Source organism: Myotis nattereri (genome assembly GCF_964212035.1).
Source record: "Myotis nattereri genome assembly, chromosome: 10".
Taxonomy (NCBI): domain Eukaryota; kingdom Metazoa; phylum Chordata; class Mammalia; order Chiroptera; family Vespertilionidae; genus Myotis; species Myotis nattereri.
Genome location: NC_138085.1, coordinates 47,680,984 through 47,703,224, shown reverse-complemented (window position 1 = coordinate 47,703,224; position 22,241 = coordinate 47,680,984). Strand labels below are relative to the sequence as shown.

The following is a 22,241-nucleotide window of genomic DNA, read 5'->3' as shown; positions in this document are numbered from 1 at the left end:
TGGGGAGAAACTGGACTGTCTGGCAGCAGGCAGAACTCGGAACTTGAGGGCGGCTTTCCCTCAGAGGTGCCTGCAGCAATTACTGGGACACTGAGACACGCGGCCCCTTAGGGCAGGGCTGAGGATCAGCTATAGCTGCTTGCTCTGCCCTGTTGCGGAGCCTCTGGGACAACTTCAAGCGTACCAACATCCGAATTATAGGGGAGCCAGAAGAAGAGAGAGAGCAAGATATTGAAAACCTACTTGAAGAAATAATGACAGAAAACTTCCCCTACCTGGTGAAAGAAATAGACTTACAAGTCCAGGAAGCGCAGAGAACCCCAAACAAAAGGAATCCAAAGAGGACCACACCAAGACACATCATAATTAAAATGCCAAGAGCAAAAGACAAAGAGAGAATCTTAAAAGCAGCAAGAGAAAGAAAGTCAGTTACATACAAGGGAATTCCCATACGACTGTCAGCTGATTTCTCAACAGAAACTTTGTAGGCCAGAAGGGAGTGGCAAGAAATATTCAAAGTGATGAATGCCAAGAACCTACAACCAAGATGACTTTATCCAGCAAAGCTATCATTCAGAATTGAAGGTCAGATAAAGAGTTTCACAGATAAGAAAAAGCTAAAGGAATTCATCACCACCAAACCAGCATTATATAAATGCTGAAAGGTATTCTTTAAGAAGAGGAAGAAGAAAAAGTAAAGATAAAAATTATGAACAGCAAATACATATCTATCAATAAGTGAATCTAAAAATCAAGTGAATAAAAAATCTGATGAACAGAGTAAACTGGTGAATATAATAGAACCAGGGGCATGGAAAGGGAATGGACTGACAATTCTTGGGGGGAAAGGGGTGTGGGGGATGCAGGAAGAGACTGTACAAAATCATACACCTATGGATGAGGACAGTGGGAACTGGGTGGAGGAGAGCTATGTGGGGGAAAAAGAGGAACAACTGTAATAATCGGAACAATAAAGATTTAATTAAAAAAATAAAAAATAAAAACTATCACTTTTCTATGTTATGAAGTTTTGAATGGACCTTTAGATTCAAGTTAGGCTTTTTATTTGTTCTCTTTGGAAGACTACATTGTAAAATGACTCTAGGAATTTCGAAGTAAAATCCCATATGAAGTACTTTGTCTGATACAGGGGAGAATTCTTTTGAGATATGACATGTCTATGTGTATAAATAAAGGATTATATAAATTCCTGTGTTGGGCCAGGAATAGCTGATAATAAACTCTGTTTCTCTCAAAATCATATGAAGAGAATAAAGGCCTTTTTACTTTTTGCTAAATGGTGATTAAAAACTCATCATCAATTTTCATATTAACACAATTCCAACTTACATATTTATATTGTACTATTTAGCCAGGCTTAATTGTTTTGTTTTTTTAAAGACACTATCTTTACAAAGAAAGTAATTCAAATTAACCAACCATGACCTACAAACATAAACAGAAATGATACTGAATAAGTATTGATTAAAACAAAAAGCACTTTAAAAAAAACCCAGCATGAATTCTTACCTACTCCAGAGGTTATTGATTCTGCATCAATGTCTCGAGCTCTTTTTCTTGCCACTTCAGCTAGTGCCAATTCACCCTTATCTAGTGCAAGGTAATGGATGTCCTTTGGAAAGAAAGCAAAATAAAAGATTAATCCAAAATGAATGTTGGTTAAGTTACAAAGGAGATTTTGAAAGGAAGAATTTATTGTTCAGATTACAAAGCAGACATGGCGTATGAATATTCTTTTTTTGTATTTTAATTTTCTTGAAATGGAGATTATAGCTATAACTAATGGCAATTATTTATACAAGTTATTTTAAATTTTTAAATCAAATGTTTGACATACTCAGTTTTGTTAGGGAATAGAAATCTTAATTACTGTTTTCCCTGTGGGGAGATTTTAATGAAGAAAAACCTCAGCTTCTTCAAAATTCAGTTGTTTGGAATACTAGTACCAAATTTGTCTCTGATATTTATGTGTCTAACACATATTACTTTGTTAAGATTATTAATACTACTATTTGAACTCATTCCGTCAACAAATCATTGCCTCCTAACTGCCAGCGGTTTTTGGAGTACACAGCTCAATTACAATACCCGGTTTCAAGAAGCTCTGAGCCCAGTGGGGAGACCACTGTAAGCAACAGTTAAAGAATTAAAGTGCTATGAAGCGAAAGAGAAGGAATTGATCCTTGATCTGAGTCTTGAAGGATAAATAAAAGTTACACTAGGCAATGGCAGGTCTTTCAATATTAAAGGAGTACTGGATGGACTTAGAACATTTTTGTTACACAGAATGATTATTGGAACGATAATTTTACTGCAATAAAAATGGAAAAAGAATATGAGCAGTCAGTTTACAACGAAATGTAAATAACCTATAATCATGAAAAACATTTCACTGTATTAATACTCAAATACAAATAAAAAATGTAATTTCAAATTAAACTTTAAAGTTAATATTTACTGTTTGCAAGGTTTGTGGGGAGATCAGCACTTATGTTTACTGGGAATGTAAGAATTTATGCAGCAGGGGTTGATAAACTATGGCCTGTGGGCTAAATATAGCCTGCCTTTTGTACAGTCCTTAAGAATGATGTTTACATTTTTAAATGGTTGAAGAACTGTGCTCTTATTTAATTCTGAATGGCTTTCAAATTAGCTTATGCTATAGACTTGAAAATGTTTCAACCTAAAACTATAAGGCAAAACTACTTATATGTGAAACCTAATACAGTGATAAAGTTTCAATGAGAACTAACATTGTTTGACTTAAAAGTAATGTCAGGCTATGGTACATTTCCTGCACTGTCAAAAGCTAAAAAAAAAGACCTGAGATCTCCATTTCTACACAAATTCCCAGCAACATACTTTCCAATTTTAATCCACAGCAGAGTTTCTCAGCCTTGATGCAAGTGCAAAGAAATGTCCATATTCCAAAATCTACTTAACAGTGTGATTGAAGAACTTTAATTGGAAGTGATTAATGTGCAATGTAATGACATGCTAAAAGGTAGACGAGTCTTTTAGCTAATAGAATTCTAAAAATGACCTCTCATAGATTGATATCAATATATGGCAATTCCTATCTTTGAAGAAAGAAATTTGTAAAGGTGAAATATGTAAAACTTCATCACAGATGAGCATTAACAGATGAACATTTGCAATAGATTTTGATAATAAAGAACACTGACTTTCAACCCTAATTGAAATGTTATCCCCACCAAATTCCATTATTCACATTCATAGACTTGTCTTACAAAAATTGTACTCAATTATTATATTTTAATTTTATCAGTAAAGATTTATGGAAATTTATTTTGTTATATATACATATATATAATAAACTTCAATTTTTCCTCTTGTCCCATAGCCTGCAATATTTGCTATCTGGTCCTTTATAGAAAAACACTGCTGATTCCACATTTTAACAACATATCATAATTTAAAATCTGCCTACATAGACTTTTGGGAAATCTTCCTAAGGAAATGATGTGACACTATATGTCCAAGATTGGTGATGAGAGCAAAACTTATTTAACAATGAAAAATTGGAAGCAATGCAAATATACACCAATCCAGAGTATCATGATACTTTCAAATAGGTCCCTATATTCAATGAAGAAAATAATAATTTAAAATATGCCACTGTATTCAATTTGCTAGTATTGCATTTAAAATTTTTGCATCTATTTCATAATTAATAAAAGTCTATGACTTTACTTGAGTTTCACTGCTAACAATCCCTTAGCTGTTATCAAGGTTACTACACTTATAAAATAAGTTAGGTGGCTTTTTTTCTATTTTTCTCATTGGCAATATTTCTATGTGATTCTTAGCTGAAAATAAGCAAAAGATATGTAATACATTTGAGAAGAAATTATCAACCATTACTGAGTGACATAAACACCTGATTAAAATAGAGACATATACAGCGGAAAGGCCGGGGAGGGTTGGGGGGCATGAGGGGAGGGGTAAAAGATCAACCGAAGGACTTGTATGCATGCATATAAGCATAACCAATGGACATAAGACACTGGGGGGTAGGGGAAGCCAGGGGATTGTCAAGGGTGGGAAAAAAAAGGAGACATATGTAATACTCTTTGTAATACTTTAAGCAATAAATAAATAAATAAATAAATAAATAGCCGAAACCGGTTTGGCTCAGTGGATAGAGCGTCGGCCTGTGGACTGAAGGGTCCCAGGTTCGATTCCGGTCGGGGGCATGTACCTGGGTTGCGGGCATATCCCCAGTGGGAGATGTGCAGGAGGCAGCTGATCGATGTTTCTCTCTCATCGATGTTTCTGGCTCTCTATCTCTCTCCCTTCCTCTCTGTAAAAAATCAATAAAATATATTTAAAAAATAAGTAAGTAAATAAATAAATAAATAAATAAATAAATAAATACAAACATATATCCGTTTATGGCTGGGAGACTATACATAATGAAGATATCAATTCTGACCCCAATGAATCTGTAAAAATCAGTGGAATGCCAATCAAAATCCCTTCAAGGTATTTATGGGACTTTCTTAACTTCATATTTAAAAACAAAGTCAAGACTATCTAAGATTTATTCTGGTTAACATTAAGACTATATAACACTGGTATGCAGACATATAAACCAAAGAAAAAGACATATACCCATATAAAAATGGTTTTTCTTTGTGAGTTACTCATGCTAGTAGTAGTGATATAGGTGTTGGTTCTAAGATCTGTGGTCCACAAATTATTTCTGGAACATTTTCTCTCTCTCACTCTGGCATTCTTTCTCAATTCTATGATTACTCTTTATTTTTTAAGTGTGATAAGGAATTGGATCATTAATTTGAAGAAGGTAAACCTTAACACTTCTTAAGTTATTATATCTATACCATGAAGGTTTTCATTTCTTAATCTTTCTGTTTGGAACACACTATACAGTCTATTTACTTGGTGATACTTGTAGGCCTCCTGATTATAAACAGACACAGCTCAGAGATATTGAGGGTCTGGTTCCAGACCACCTCAATAAAGTAAATATTGCAATAAAGCCAGTCCACAAAATTTGGTTTCTCAGTGCACATAAAAGTTATGTTCATACTATACTGTAGTCTAGTAAGTGTACAACAGCATTATGTCTAAAAGATGTACACACCTTAGTTAAAAAATACTTTGTTGCTAAGAAATGCTAACCATCATCTGAGTTTTCATGAGTTGTAATCTTTTTGCTGGTGGGGGAGGGTCTTGATGTTGATGGGTACTGATCAGAGTGGTGGTTACTGAAGGCTGAAGTGGCTGTGGCAATTTCTGAAACAGGACAACAATGAAGTTTGCAGCATCCATTGGCTCTTCCTTTCATGAAGGATTTCTCGGTAACACTGGATGCTGTTTGAGAGCATTTACCCACAGTAAGTCTTCTTTCAAAACTGGAGTCAATCCTCGTAAGCCCTGATGCTACTTTGCCAACCAAGTTTAAATACTGTTCTAAACCCTTTGCTGTCATTCTTCACAGCATCTTCAGGAGTAGATTCCATCTCAATAAACCGCTTTCTCTGTTCATTCATCAGAAGCAACTCCTCAGCCACTCAAGTTTTAGCATGAGATTGCAACAATTCAGTCATATCTTCAAGACTCCACTTCCAATTTTATTTCCCTTGCTATTTCTACCATATCTGCACTGAAGTCTTGAACCCCCGCAAGGTCATCTGAGGGTTGAAATAAACTTCTTCCAAACTTCTGTTAAGGTTGGTATTTTGTTGTTGTTGTTGTTGTTGTTGTTAATCCTCACCCAATGATATTTTTTCCATTGATTTTTAGGGAGAGTGGAAGGGAGGGGGAGAGACAGAGAGAAACATAGATGTGAGAGACACACATCAATTGGTTGCCTTCCACTCACCCCAACCCGGGGCTGAGGATCCAGCCTGCAACCAAGGTTACATGCCCTTGACTGGAATTGAACCTTCAACACTTCAGTCCATGGGCCAACGCTCTAACCACTGAGCTAACTGGCTAGGGCAAGGTTGATATTTGATAGCTGAATCATGAATGTTCTTAATGGTGAATCATTTCCACAGGTTTTCAAGTTACTTTGCCCAAATACATTAGAGGAATCACCATCTATGGCAGCTATAACCTTACAAAATGTATTTTTTAAATAATAAGATTTGAAAATCAAATTTACTCCTTGGTTCATGGGCTGCAGAATTGATGTTGTGTTAGCAGTATGAAAATAGCAATAATCTTGTATATCTCCATCAGAGCTCGTGGGTGACCAGATGAATTGTCAATAAACAGTAATATTTTGAAAGGAATCTTTTTTTTTTCTGAGAAGCAGGTCTTAGCAGTGGGCTTAAAGTATTCAGTAAGCCATGCTGTAAACAGATGTGCTGTCACCTCAGAGTTGTTGTCCTATTTATAGAGCATAGGTGGAATAGGTTCAGCATAATTCTTAAGGGCCCTAGGACTTCTGGAATGGTCAATAAGCACTGGCTTCAACTTAAGTTACCAGCCGCATTAGCCCCTAATAAGCAAGTCAGCCTGTCCTTTGAAGCTTTAAAGCCAGACACTGAGTTCTGCTCTCTAGCTATTAGAATCCTAGATGGCATCTTCTTCCAATATAAGGCTGTTTGTCTACATTGAGTATCTGGGATTTACTGTAGCCACCACCATTAATTATCTTAAAATTTTTCTGGATAACCTGCTGTAGCTTCTACATCAGCACTTACTGCTTCATCTTGTATTTTTATGTTATGGAGTTGGTTTCTTTCCTTCATGCATCCACCTCTGCTAGTTTAAAAATTTTCTTCTGCAGCTCCTCACCTCTCTCAGCCTTCATAGAATTGAAGAAATTTAGGGCTCTGACTTAGGCTGTAGCTTAAGGGAATGTTGTGACTGAGTTGATCTTTTATCGAGACTACTAAAACTTTCTCTATATTAATAATAAGGTTGTTTCACTTTCTTATCATCCCTGAGTTCACTGGAGTAGCACTTTAATTTCCTTCAAGAACTTTTCCTTTGCATTCACAACATGGCTGTTTGATGCAGGAGGCCTAGCTTTCAGCCTATTTCAGATTTTGATATGCCTTCCTCACTAAGCTTAATCATTTCTAGCTTTTGATTTAAAGATGTGCAACTCTTCCTTTCACTTGAGCACTTAAGAGGCCATTGTAGGGTTATTGACTGACCTAACTTCAATATTGTTGTGCTTCAAGAAATAGGGAGGCCTGAGGAGAGGAAGAAAGACGAGGTAATCACTAGTTGGTAGAGTCGTTAGAATACACACCACATTTATCAATTAAGTTTGTGGTCATATATGGGAATGATCATGGTTCCCCAGAACAATTACAATAGTTACATAAAAGATCACACTGTAATGAAAATAAAATGAATAAGCCCACAAAAAAAATCACAAATCACAATAACAAATGCAATGATGATGAAAAAGTTTGAAATATTGAGAGAACTACCAAAATGTGACACAGAAACATGAAGTGAGCAAATGCTGTTGGGAAAATGGTGAAATAGACTTGCTCAATGCAAGATTGCCACAAACCTTCAGTTTGTATAAAACATAGTATCTGGAAGCAATAAAGCAAAGTATAATAAAATGAGGTATGCCTGTATCTGAATGTGTTCTTAGGTAAATAGAGAGTGTATCTCTGTCCTTCCTTGCCCCTTGGTTTGACAGAGCTCATGAGTCTTTAGGGTCTAATGCAAGACATATATCAAGATAAATATATATATTACACACACACATACACTGAGTGGCCAGATTATTATGACCATCTGACGTTTGTAGGCAAATTAGTTATAATTTCATGCTGAAGTTGCTAGAGGGCCAGACCATTATAAATAGGGAAGCAGGTTGTTTACCATGACAGAAGTGATTTTTTTCTGAAGATATGGGTAAACAATGTGATTTAACAGCCTTTGAATGTGGGATATATATAGTATACACACACACTAGTGGCCCGGTGCACAAAATTCATGCCAGGGGGTGGGGGTGTCTCTCAGCCTGGCCTGCACCCTCTCTAATCTGGGATCCCTCTCACAATCAGGAACCGCTGGATCCTAACCGCTCACCTGCCTTCCAGCCTGATTGCCCCAACTGCCTCTGCCTCAGCCCCACCACTATGGCTTTGTCCGGAAGGTCTCCTGGTCTAATTAGCACATTACCCTTTTACTAGTGTGTGTGTGTGTGTATATATATATAGAGAGATATACATATGTTTCATATATATATAAAAGATATATATAGATATATGTCTATATCTATATATAAAAGCCTAAGCTATTGTTATGACCAAACGACCGGTTGACAAGTCGCTATGATGTGCACTGACTACCAGGCAGCAGGCGCTCAATGCAGGAGCTGACTGCCCCCTGGTGGTCAGTGTGCTCCCACAGCCAACCTCCTGCTGCTGGCGGCATTGGTGTCTGTTCCTTCCACTCCCGGCCCAGCAACCATCGCCTCCTCTCCTGACCCCGCCAGGGCCTTCAGGCCCCAGGCTGGGATGAGGAACCAGTGGTGGGTGACAGCGAACATGGCCCCTTTCCCAGAGGGGCTGAGGGTCAGCTCCCTCCTTGGGGCTGGCAGCCAACCTCCTGCACCCTGTCCCTCCCCTGGGCCAGCAGGCACCAATCAGTCCAGCTCTGATTGGCCCTGATCACCAGCCAGGCCTAGGGACCCCACCTGTGCACGAATTCGTGCACTGGGTCTCTAGTACATATATATAACATATTTATATATATATACACACACACACACAAATATATTTTCTACTATCCAATTCACAACTAGTTATCTTCTGGCTTCATTTATTTAATTTTTAGATAATCTTAGTGTTGGAATTTAGTTTAAATGTTTGATATATACAATTAAATGTGTTCATAAACCTCTGGGAATAGCCACATTGTAAACGAGTCAAGAAAATAATAACCACTTGGCTTTATATTTCATTTTCATGTATTTTACCTGAATAGGCCAGCACATCCAGGATAAAGGACATTCAATAAAACTGGTTGGCAATGGACACAGAACCGGGGGGAGGGGGCGGGAGGGGGGAAGAGGGGGAGAGGGCATGAGTCGGGGAGTAATGGGGCATTAAGGACACATATGTAATACCTTAATCAATAAAGAAAATAAAACCAAACCTGGTTGAGTCTTAAGACTAAGATACTCTTAAATCACACTATATTAAAGACACTGCAAGAGGCCAACAGGGTAGTCATACCCTACCACTCATCCTGACTTCAAATTTAACCAACAGCTGTTAATAAAAAAATATTCTATAAACAATTATGGAATGTTTACTATGTGCCAGATACAGAGGTTAATTTACCACAAAGCTAATGAAGCTTAAACTTCATTGCCACCTATTTGTACATGTCCTTGCTGGTACCTAATTTTGTAATGTAAAATTTTTTGAAATCTCAAGTTTTTTTCTTAAGAAGTGTTCCTCAAATTGTATAAGCCTCAAGCTCTATAAAACATGCATTTACCCCTGATGCCCAACAATCAAGGTTCTTACATACTAGTAGACTATGTTACCACATGCTTAATTGTTTAGACTCATGTGTCTGGGAGGCATAAGGCACAAGGAGACATTGTTTTTACAAGCTTTATAGTCCCTTTTTTTGTTTTGCTGGTCTCTTTTTGGAGACTATATAAAATTAAAATGGCATATAACAAGTCTAAATGGACAATGTAGAGGGCAATGTATTTCAAAAGTATCATATTGATAAATCTCAACATTTATTGCCACACAACTAAGGTTACTTAGTTGGTGGATGATCCTATCTAATAATAGACAAACATGGTAATTAACCATACCTCCGCTATGCTTCCCATTGGCTAATCAGGGTGATATGCAAATTAACTGCCAAACAAGATGGCAGCCAGCAGCCACACAGCTGAAGTGAACATGAGGCTTGGTTGCCCCGGCAATGGAGGAAGCCAAGGTTCCCCACCTGCTGCGCCAGGCTCTGAGCCTGAAAGCAAAAGCTCCGAAATGCAACTATGTTTCAATTATAGAAGCGAAACAAACCCCAGAAACCTGCTTTCAGACAGCCCAGCATCGGAGCTGTAGCTGCAACAAAGTTTAAATTACAGAAGATAAATAAACCCCAGAATAAAAAAGAAAAAAGAAAAAAAAGGAGAGACTGGGAGCTTCAGTTGCAGGCTTGGCCCACCTGAAAACAGCCCTAGGCCCCTCATCCAGGCTGGCCAGGCACCCCAGTGGGACCCCCACCCTGAAGGGGGTGTGGGCAGCCTGAAAACAGCCCTCAGTCCCTCATCCAGGCTGGCCAGGCACTCCAGTGGGGACCCCCACCGTGAAGGGGGTGCGGGCAGCCTGAAAACAGCCCTCAGCTCCTCATCCAGGCTGGCCAGGCACCCCAGTGGGGACCCCCACCCTGATCTGGGACACCCTTCAGGGCAAACCAGCTGGCCCCCACCCGTGCACCAGGCCTCTATCCTATATAGTAAAAGGGTAATATGCAAACTGACCCTAACAGCAGAAAGACTGGGAATGACTGGTCACTATGACACACATTGACCACCAGGGGGCAGACGCTCAATGCAGGAGCTGCCCCCAGGTGGTCAGTGCGCTCCCACATGGAGGAGCTCTGCTCAGCCACAAACCAGGCTGATGGCTGCCAGTACAGCGGTGGTGGTGGGAGCCTCTCCAAGGATGTCCGACTGCAGCTTAGGTCTGCTCCCCGCTGGCAAGTGGACATCCCCCAAGGGCTGTCGGACTGCCAGAGAAATGTCTGATTGCCAGCTTAGGCCCAATCCCCTGGGGAGCAGGCCTCAGCCAGCAGATGGTCATCCCCCGAGGGGTCCCAGACTGTGAGAAGGCACAGGCTGGGCTGAGGGACCCCCCCTGAGTGCACAAATTTTTCTGCACTGGGCCTCTAGTTTTATTATAAAAGTGTTACTAACTTGGACACAAGTTTTCAGGAAAATATTCATAAGAATGAACCATTTAATATCTGCCATTCTTTCTCAATGACAATTTTATAGTTTACCATTTACTAAAATGATTAGTATAATCATTTAGCACAATTAAGTGAAATTGGCTTCCTCTGAACAAAAGATAAACACCAGTAATCTCTGGTCATGATCCAGGTTTTACATTTACACATATCTGTCTGTATCATCTAAGATCTAAAATAAAAAACTTGCTGTTCCTGGGTTCTCATTACCTTCACAGATGACTTTGAGTGTACTACTAGAATGAATATGCAAATTTACAACAAAAAGCATTTAACACAAAAAAAATCTTGAATAGCCGAAACCGGTTTGGCTCAGTGGATAGAGCGTCGGCTGTGGACTGAAGGGTCCCAGGTTCGATTCCGGTCAAGGGCATGTACCTGGGTTGCGGGCACATCCCCAGTAGGAGATGTGCAGGAGGCGGCTGATCGATGTTTCTCTCTCATCGATGTTTCTAACTATCTCTCTCCCTTCCTCTCTGTAAAAAATCAATAAAATATATTAAAAAAAAATCTTGAATAGGTTTTTCATCTTTAAATTATACTGTAGATCAGTCATTGACAGATAATGACAACTATAACATATTAATGTTGTTATAACCTTTTCTAATTTTCATGTCTGAGTATTCATGATATGCAGAAGCACAAAGAAAGATATGCAACAGCTAAATGATGATACTAATATGTCAACTTGGCAAATGGTAAATTACAGAAATGGCCATATACATATTTAAGATTACCATGTTCTACCCTTCCCTGCTGTAGTATTTTACTTAGTTAAAATCAATTGCTAATTGAAAATTTAAATCCATAACCTTCAGCTTTCTAAGTTTAAGTTTCACCCAAAATTTTGCTTCCAGAAAATTCAAGTTCATAATGCTCTATTTCAAGTACAGATAAAATGTTGATACCATTCCTGTTCTACTTATTTAAAAATAACATTTCTTTTCATAGGGCAAATATGATCAATAAGAAATTTTAAGAATTAAGAATAAAATATTTGATAATGTGTTAATATTATAGAATTTTCATATTTTGTAGATATGAGGAAAAAGTAAATTTCAAGATAAGCAAGTATATTAAATACTTTATATCACAGTTATATTGATATAAATTTTAGTAATTAGTTCTTAATGTCTACATAATGTTTCATACTCTTTCTTATATAAGTAAGAACAATGAATAATCCTTTTAAATGTGAAAATATATGGGAAGAACTTATATTTTGTTACCAAATGAATTTACTTGGAATGGCACATGCTTTCATATTAGACTAAGTTTTTGGAAGTTTTCATAGGACTCAAATAAAACATATGATTTCTTTTCAAGAGTTATATTTGGGGCTTGTTTAAATTTTCTCTTTGGGGCTACTAGACTATTTAAATTCATTTATTTTGAATTAATTTTTAGCCATTTAGATTTTTAATAGAAAATTATTCATATTTCACTACGCTTCCATATTTATTCCACTGTTTTATATACCATTAAACAACATAGATTTGAACTGCATGGGTGCACTCATCTCAATAAATACAATCAGCCCTCTGTATTTACAGGCTTCACATCTGTGGCTTCAACCTAATACAGATTGAAAACAGTATTTTTGGTCCATGATTGGGAATCAGCAGATGCATAGGGCCAACTGGATGCATTATTCTATGCTTTTTATATAAGGTTTTTGAGCATCCCCAAAGGATCATGGAGCCAATTCCCTTTGGACGCTGGGGTCTCACTGTAGTTAAGTTTGGGGGAGTCAAAAGTCATACGCCGATTATTTCTGACTGCATGAAGAGTTCTTCTCTAGCCCTCAGTTTTGAAGAGTCAACTCTATTATTACCATAACCTTAAACACATTCTAGTCTCAAAAATGCTATGGGGTGATCCCCAGGATATTTTGAATTAAAAACATTAAGTAGCCAAACAATGTATTTAGTATGCTACTAAAACAGAGGTTTTATTAAAAAACAACAGGGGCCTAGACTTATATATATGCATATATATTTTCTATAAATGAAGGATAAACCAAAAGTGGCAGCTTAAGGGAGAAGGAGAGGAAAAGTGTAAAGAAAGCAAAGACGGAAGCTAGACCTCATGGAATGCACCATTTTTACAGATCTGATTTTAGAACCAATTATACATAGTTATAAAATAAAAACAAAAAGTAATCCTTGAACATCAAAAACAAAATTAATGGACTCAGTATATCAAATTTATGGCACAACTTCATGCAAAAAGCTATTTCAAGTCTATTTAAAATATAGACATATTTTTTCTTTTGTGGGATATCTTTAAGAACAAAGGAATTTCAAAGAAAGCTTAAAATGTTTTCATGATTATTCTAATAGGAATAATATTTGTAGAAATATTTAGCAGCCATTTTCTATAAATGTTGTATAACAAGGTCAGCAAATTAGAGCCTATGAACCCAACCCAACCTACAACCAATTATTGCAAGTAAAATGTTATTAAAATGCAGCCATATTCATTTATTCATATATTGTCTGTGTCTGCTTTCAAATTACAATGGTAGAGTTGAATAGTGTCAAAGACTGCGTGGCCTGCAAAGCCTAAAGTACTATCTTGTCCTTTACAAAAAAGTCTGACTATCCTTGTTCTAGCTCTTTCCCTGGAAAACAATAGCAGTGAACTAAGCACTCTGTCAGTGCTCAGTGAACTAAGCACCCTAGCACCCACTCTCTGAACCCTATTGACTATTTCCTACTAAAATCAAAACTACTTGTATATAGATGCATACGGTTGATTCCAGGTTGGGGATGCCTTGTCATACAAGAATGCTGTCATACTACTGGAGTCATCCCAACAAAACTCGGGATCAAGTTGGAAGGGATTTCTATGGCTAAAGATGAGTGCAAAAATATTCCCAACTTTATACTATTGAATGGAATACAACAAAATCCAGCACTTAACTCAAAATTCATAAAATCTAGCTTCCAATAGATATACTAGACATGAGAAGAAGAAAATGTCACCCTAACCTGGAGAAAAATTGGCAAGGAAAATTTGCTCAGTTTTATCAACTATAAAATAGGTATAGAATTATTCAATAGAATTATTATACCTATTAGGATTATTATGGAAATTAAATAAGGTAACTTATAGAAAGCCTTTGGCATAATGCCTGGCGGTTTGTAGGTGATCAAAAAGAGTTAACTCCTTTAATTCTGTGATATAAAATGATTTTTTTTTGCTGGTAATTACAAAGCATCTGGCATGCCCTTGAGCAAGACAGACTATAAATTTTAAGCAGGCATAAACACCAATATCTTCTACTCTTATGAAAGGGAAAGATTTGCATTGTTAATCTTACAAGATTAAAACAATTCTTAAGGACCTGAAAATGTATTTATTTTATTGAAAATTAGTTAAAATGTGAAAAAATTAGGTCTTTCTCTTTAGCACTTTCAATATAACCAAGTGATAAACCCTAGTAAACACACTTCATATAATTTCATTTGATCTATTTTAGCATAAAATTGATGACATGTCATGCTTAAAAGTAGAATTTGTGACATTTAAGTCTCTTAGTAATTAATAGTTCAAACATAATAAGTACCATACTGCAGGGAGTTATCTAGAATTGGAAAGCAGCTAGTGCCAAGTTTAATACTTCACTCACCTTCCAAAAATATATTGCAGAGCTTCTGATTCTAGTTATCCAGATAAGGATATATCAGACCAATACTCTTACTGAGAGCAACTAGAACAGCTGGATGAAATACTTTTAAAAATTCTGTTTAAAGATATGAGAGAACTACAGTGAGTATTTAAAGACCAAGATCCTAGACAGAAGCAAAACCTAGACTATAAGCCTGACATTTGGTGCTGCTCTTGCTTTTCAAAGCACTTGCCAATTTGTAATTGGCGGCCAATAGGCTGAGAAACTTAGCAGAAAGTAGTGTTTGAGAAGTTAAGAAACTGCAGAAAATTTCAGGTAGAGTCATTGGGCTGAGGGTACAAAGTTATACTTCAGGGCCTGTGGAGGAGGCTGGGCTTTCAGTTAGGATTCCTGAGGGGCTCTCTTGATAAAAATATCAAGTGGAAACAAACCAGCTCTCAGACTGAAGCTCGGGTTCAAATAAACTCAGCCCTAGAATGGTGGTGTTTAACCCTTGCCCTAACTATCTGCCAGAAGCAAACGCAAATTCTTTCTGAAGGTAAAATAACACTATGTCCAACATTCAATTTTTTAAAATTAGCAAAACAAACTTATAGAAACAGAGACCAAATGGATGATTGCCAGAGGAAAGGGTGATAGGGAGGTGGGTGAAAAGGGTGAAGGGGAATATAGTCACCAGTATTGTGGTAAGTTTGCATGGTGACAGATGATTGCTAGAATTAGTGAGGTGACCGCATTGTAAGGTATAATAAATGTAGAATACTTATGCTGTACACCTGAAACTACTATAAGTAAAATATATTGTATGCCGAAAATACTTAAAAATAAACAAATACGTTAAAAAAGAGGAAAGAAATAAGACCAAATGACCTTAAACAACAACAGAAAGACCCATCAAAAAGACATTAGTCAACAATAAAAAAAAAGACATTAGTCAAGAGAAAAAAAATTATAGGAGGCTTCCATTCTAAGATGGTGTCATAGGAAGACCCTGAACTCACCTCCTCCCGAAAACACATTTAATTTACACCCACAGACAGAGCAGCTCCCCCTGAAGAACTGAGGGTTGACTGAACAGCTTCTGCACAACAAGCCCGAACTTGGTGATTGAAGTTAACATCACCAATATGGGAACAAGTCACAGTCATCTGCCACCTGATAGGATCAGTGAGAAAAACAGTGTCACTTCTGGGGTATTCCTGCTACCTATGCATAGCCTGAATCTAATGAAGTATCAGACGAACCCAAGTTGCGGGACATTCTACAAAATAACTGGCCCCATCACTTCAAAATGTCAAAGGTGAGAGGATAAAGAATAAGACTGACCCAGATGAAGGAAGGCTAGAGAGACATGACAACTGAAATGCAACAGGTGATCTTAGATTGGATCCTACACCTGAAAAATTCTTAATAAAGAGCACAAGTAAAACAATGGATGGAATTTGAATAAAGTATGTGTGTTGGATTTTAAAAATTATAGTAAATATGTAATTAATAAGGTATTAAAAGGGAAAACAGAATAATACAGTTAATACAGAAAAGGAAAAGATATCTAACTAGTTAAAAGGACAGAATAGGTGGGACCTATAGAAAAGAGGGTGGGATAAACACAACTGTACTATCATTTATGTAATATTTTAATTAAATAATCCAATTAAAAGACAAAGATTGTGAGAGTTGATTAAAAATATCTAACTTTATATTGCTTATAAGAGATCTACTAAGTATAAGGAAACATCTATACTAATAAAGGGGTAATATGCTAATTAGACCGGACGTCTTCTGGACATCCTTCTGGACAAAGCCATGGTGGCGGGGGTTGAGGCAGAGGCAGTTAGGGGCAATCAGGCCGGCAGGGGAGAGCAGTTAGGGGCAATCAGGCTGGCAGGGGAGAGCAGTTAGGGGTGATCAGGGCAGCAGGGAAGAGCAGTTAGGGGCAATCAGGCAGGCAGGCAGAGTGGTTAGGGGTGATCAGGCAGGTAGGCAGGTGAGTGGTTAGGAGCCAGCAGTCCCAGATTGCAAGTCCTGGATTGGAGAGGGTGCAGGCTGGGCTGAGGGACCCCCTGCTCCCCCCACCCCCATGCACGCATTTTGTGCACTGGGCCTCTAGTGGATATATAATATAGGAAGGATGTATGAAGCATATGCAAACTGAAATAAAGCTGGTGTAGGTATATTCTGAAGTTTTAAGGCAAGAGCATTACTAGAAAATAGAAGAATATTTCATAACAATAAAGGCTCAATAAACCAGGAAAATATGACAGTTCTGAATTGCATGCACCTAATTAAACAACCTAAAACAAACAAACAAGATAAACAAGTCCATAATCACATTTTAATACACTACACTAGTCTCAGAGAAGATACAGAAATATTGAACAGTCTAACAAACTTGATTTGATATAGAACTCTGCTCCTGGCAATTGTAAACTGCAAAGTATACATTTGTTTTTTCAATGTACATTGAAATTTTACCACTGACCATATAATGAGCCATACAGGAAGTTTCAACAAAGTTCAAAAGGTTGATATAATACAGAATAGGTTAAGGTGTGTGTGTGTGTGTGTGTGTGTGTGTGTGTGTGTGTGTTCCTAGAAAAAGTTCATTGTTTAAAATTAGGAAGGGTATTTTTAAAAAACCATGGGCAAAGATTTCACAACAAAAGTGTTAGAAGTATTTTAAGCTCGATAATGATAAAAGCATATAACATATTTTTAAAAAACATAAAAATTATCAGAACACAGTCAAAGCTATGTATGAATGGAAATTATAACCTTGAATGCATATGTTAGACAATAAAGGCTGAAAAATCCATGATTTAAGCATCTATCACAAGAAGTTAGAATAAGGACAACACATTTAAACAAAGTTGGAAGACTTACACTACTGGATATACTTATAAAGTTCAGTAATTAAGACAGTTTGGTATTGGTGCAATGTTACAAAGTCTAGTAGTAGACCAACACATACACAGATATGGGCACCTGGTTTATGACAAAGGTGGTCCTGTAAAGCAATAAGCAAAGGACAGTCTTGTCAATAAATGGTCATATACAGGGTGGGGCAAAAGTAGATTTACAGTTCATTTGGAAAATAATACAATCATTAATGAATAATAATACAAAAATAAACTCTGTTTCACATACTCAAAATTGTAAACCTACTTTTGCCACACCCTGTATATAACAGAATTTTGAGCCATACCCAAAAAATCAATATAGGTAGGTTGTAGGCTTCAATGTTAACATTAAAATAATAAAACTTCTAGATAATAAAAAGGAGGCTATTTTCAAGAACTTGGGGGTAGTAAAAGATTTTAAAAACAGGACATGAGGAGCATTAACCACCTCTAGCAACTACCATTCTATTCTATATCTATGACATCAGCTTTGTCCTTTTTAAGATTATACCGTAGATATAACTGATATCATACAGTATTTGTCTTTCTCTATCCAGCTTTTTTCACTTATCATAATGCCCTCCAGATTCATTTATGTTGTAGCAAAAGGCAAGATTTCCTTCATTTTTATGGCTAAATAATATTCCTTTGTGTGTGTGTGTGTGTGTATGTGTGTGTGTGTGACATTTTCTTTATTCATTCATCTATCAATGGACACTTAGGTTGTTTCCATATCTTGGCTGTTGTGAATGATGCTGCATTGAACACAGGATTATAGCTCTCTCTTTGAGATACTGATTTCATTTCCTTCAGATATATATCCATATGTGGAATTGCTGGATCACATGGTAGTTCTATTTTTAATTTAGTAACTTCCATGTTGTCTTCCAAAATGGTTGTATCAATTTACATTCCCACCAACAGTGTACAAAAGTTCCCTTTTCTCCATATCCTTGTCAACATTTGTAATCTCGTACCTTTCTTGATAAAATTATCATAGCAGGTATGAGATGATATCTCATTGTGATTTGGATTTTTATTTCCCTGATGATTAGTAATGTTGAGCACCTTTTCATGTACCTGTTGGCTATTTGTATGTTTTCTTTGGGAAAATGTCCATTTAGGTCCTTTGCTCATTTTTTTTCATCAGATTATTTGATCTTTTTTGCTGTTGAGTTGTATGAGTTCCTTATATTTTTTGGATATTAATCCCTTAGTCCTAAGCAATCCCTAGATACATGATTTGCAAATATTTTCTCCCATTCCGTATACTGTCTTTTCAAATTATCGACTGTTTCCTTTGCTGTACAGAAGCTTTGTAATTTGATGTAGTCTCATTCATTTTGCTTTTGTTGCTATGCTTTTGATGTCTTATCCAAACATCATTGCTAAGACCAAAGTAAAGGAACTATTTTTCAATGTTTCCCTCTAGTCTAGGAGTTTTATGGTTTTAGGTCTTACATTTAGTTCTTTAATGCATTTTGAGTTAATTTTGTGAGTGGTGTAAAGTAGGATTCTAGTTTCATTCTTTTGCATGTGTATATCCAATTTTCCCACCACCATTTATTGACTATTGTCTCCCCATTGTGTGTTCTTGACATTCTTGTCAAAGACTAGTTGACCATAGATGCATGGATTTATTTCTGGGCTTGCTGTTCTCCTCTATTGGTCTACATGCCTGTTTTGTGTGTGTGTGTGTTTTAAATCTTCACCAGAGGATGTTTTAAATTAATTTAAGAGAAAGAGAGGTAGGGGAGAAACATTGATGTAACAGAGAAACACCACACCGATATGAGAGAGAAACATCAATTTCAGAGAGAACATTGATCAATTGCTTCCTGTATGCACCCAAATTGGGGATTGAACCTGCAAACTTTTGTATGTGCTCTGTCTGGGAATCAAACCCGCAACCTTTTGGTGTACAGGATGATACTCCAACCAACTGAGCCACCCAGCCAGCGCTATATACCTGTTTTTAATGCCAGAACAACTCATACAATGAATATAATGTAAAGGTTAAAGTAATGATATAGACCTATTTTTTTTGATATGGAAAACAGTCTATCATGTCACATTTTTTATTAAAAAAATCAATTTACAAATGTAAAGTATAGTGTACAGTATGTATATATTCACATGGGGAGGCAACATTACTAATCATCAGGGAAATAAAAATCCAAATCACAATGAGATATCATCTCATACCTGCTATGAAAATTTTATCAAAAAAGGTAAGAGATTACAAATGTTGACAAGGATAGGGAGAAAAGGGAACTTTTGTACACTGTTGGTGGGAATGTAAATTGATACAGCCATTTTGGAAGACAACATGGAAGTTACTAAAACTTCCTGGATAGAAATATATCAAATAAGTTTTACTTTGATCTTTATATTTTATGATATTGTTTTCTTTTATTATAGTATTTACTAGGGGCCCGGTGCACGAAATTCATGCACTGTGTGTGTGTGTGTGGGGGGGGGGGAGTGTCCCTCAGCCCAGCCTGCCCCCTCTCACATACTGGGAGCCCTCAGGCGTTGACCCCCATCACCCTCCAATCGCAGGATCGGCCCCTTGCCCAGGCCTGACGCCTCTGTCAGAGGCGTCAGGCCTGGGCAGGGGACCCTCATTTCCCCCCATCACTGGTACTGCCCCCAGCCCAGGCCCGATGCCTCTGGCCCAGGTGTCAGGCCTGGGCAGGGGACCCCCAGACCCCTCCGATTGCTGGCTCTGCCCCTGGCCCAGGCCTGATGCCTCGGCCAGAGGCGTAGACCCCCATCATCCTCCGATCGCCTGATCAGCCCCTTGCCCAGGCCTGACGCCTCCGCCAGAGGTGTCAGGCTTGGACAGGGGACCCTCATCTCCCCCCGATCACTGGCTCTGACCCCCGCCCAGGCCTGAGGCCTCTGGCCCAGGAATCATGCCTGGGCAGGGGACCCCCATCTCCCTCTGATCGCTTGCTCCACCCCCCGCCCAAGCCTGACGCCTCTGACCCAGGCTTCAGGCCTGGGCAAGGGGACCATCATATCCCCCCAATTCCCGGCTCTGCCCCCCACCCAGGCCTGATGCCTCGGCCAGAGGAGTTGATCCTCATCACCCTCCGATCACCAATCACCGGATCGGCCCCTTGACCAGGCCTGAGGCCTCTGGCAGAGGTGTCAGGCCTGGGCAGGGGACCTCCAGCTCCCTGCGGTTGCAGGCTCTGCCCCTGCCCAGGCCTAACGCCTCTGGCTGAGGCGTCTGGCCCGGGCAGCGGGGACCCGCAGCTGCAGCGGCCCCACGATCGTGGGCTCTGCTTTAGTCCCAGGCAAGGGACCCCTAGCTCCCAGGACTGCCAGCTTCGACCATGCCCAGCTCCCATCGCTGGCTCCACCCCTACTTCCTGCTATCACTGGCCAGGGCGGCAAAGGTGCCTGATTCTCCGATCGTGGCTGGGGGGCAGGGCAAAGGCGGCCCTGGGGCCGCCTTTGCCCTGCCCCCCAGCTTTTAGCTCCCCCCTGGGTTTCCGATCACTGTCAGTGGCAGGGGGCTTCTTCCTGCTTTCCCTTTCGCCTCTCTGCATTGTGCCTACATATGCAAATTAACCGCCATCTTGTTGGCAGTTAACTGCCAATCTTAGTTGGCAGTTAATTTGCATATAGCCCTGATTAGCCAATGAAAAGTGTAGCGTCGTACGCCAATTACCATTTTTCTCTTTTATTAGTGTAGATTAGTGTAGATTCTTATAATTAAATATTTTATTTTCACCTAAGGTCTTACTGAATCATAATTATTTTGCTTACAAAATATCCTCTCCTTTCCATTTCTATAATTCATACCCTGTTTCAGGTTTTCATTATTTCATGCCATAATATGTAATAATGACAGTTGTCCTTTCTCAACAGTAATATAATAACACATGATATCTGTGTAGTACTTCCCATTTTACAAAGAACTTTCAATACATTATCCCCACTGAGACTCAAAACAACTTTATGAGTAGGCACTGTGTTGTTATCTATTTTATATTAAAAAAAAAACACCTCCAAAGTTACTAGCTTTGAAGGGAACTTCTAACCCAAATTTCATGTATTTCCTATTATGCCTGACTGATTTGGGGTAAGGATAAACCTAAACTCCTTAACATGGTCTGGACATAATAAGGAGTACAACATATTTCCCAGAACTGAAAGAAGGATAATGTAGCTGGAAAGCAGAGGGATGAGACTGGAGAGGCATATTAAGGAGTTAGAATTTATCCCAAAGGCAATAGGAAGCTACTAAAGGGTTTTTAATAGAGGACTGAAGTAATAAATTATCACTTTCTTGACCAGGAGTCTGTAAAAATTTTCTGTAATGACCCAGATAGTAAATATTTTAGGATTCACAAGCCATATGGTTTCTTCCAACTACTCAACTCTGCCACTGTAGAGCAAAAGCAGTCATAAACAGCACATAAACAAGTGAGTTTGCCTGTGTTCCAATAAAACTTCCCTTATATTTTTTAAGAACATGTTTTTATTGGTTTTTAGAGAGGAAGGGAGAGGGAGAGAGAGAAACATCAGTCGGCTGCCCCCTGCACGTCTCCCTACTGGGTGAATATCATATACTCTTAAGTGTCATGTAATACTATTATTTTGATATGTCTTGAAAATGTAAAACTATGAAAAACCATTTCTGGGATGGACCTGGCTGGCAGGCCATAGTTTGCTGACACCTAGTTTAGATGATCACATAGGCT

The 22,241-nt window shown here is 38.2% G+C and overlaps 1 protein-coding gene across 3 annotated transcripts in view; it reads right to left on the bottom strand.

The window, feature by feature from the left end:
• The window catches only part of WDPCP (WD repeat containing planar cell polarity effector), a gene marked incomplete at its 5' end in the record, with an annotated part of 194,364 nt that overhangs the window by 81,541 nt on the left and 90,582 nt on the right, over positions 1-22,241 (bottom strand). For all 3 annotated transcript variants that reach the window (XM_081100593.1, XM_081100592.1, XM_081100591.1), the window contains one exon: positions 1,531-1,633. In XM_081100593.1, the coding sequence (XP_080956719.1) occupies positions 1,531-1,633 (103 nt within the window). The remainder of the gene's footprint in view (positions 1-1,530; positions 1,634-22,241) is intronic.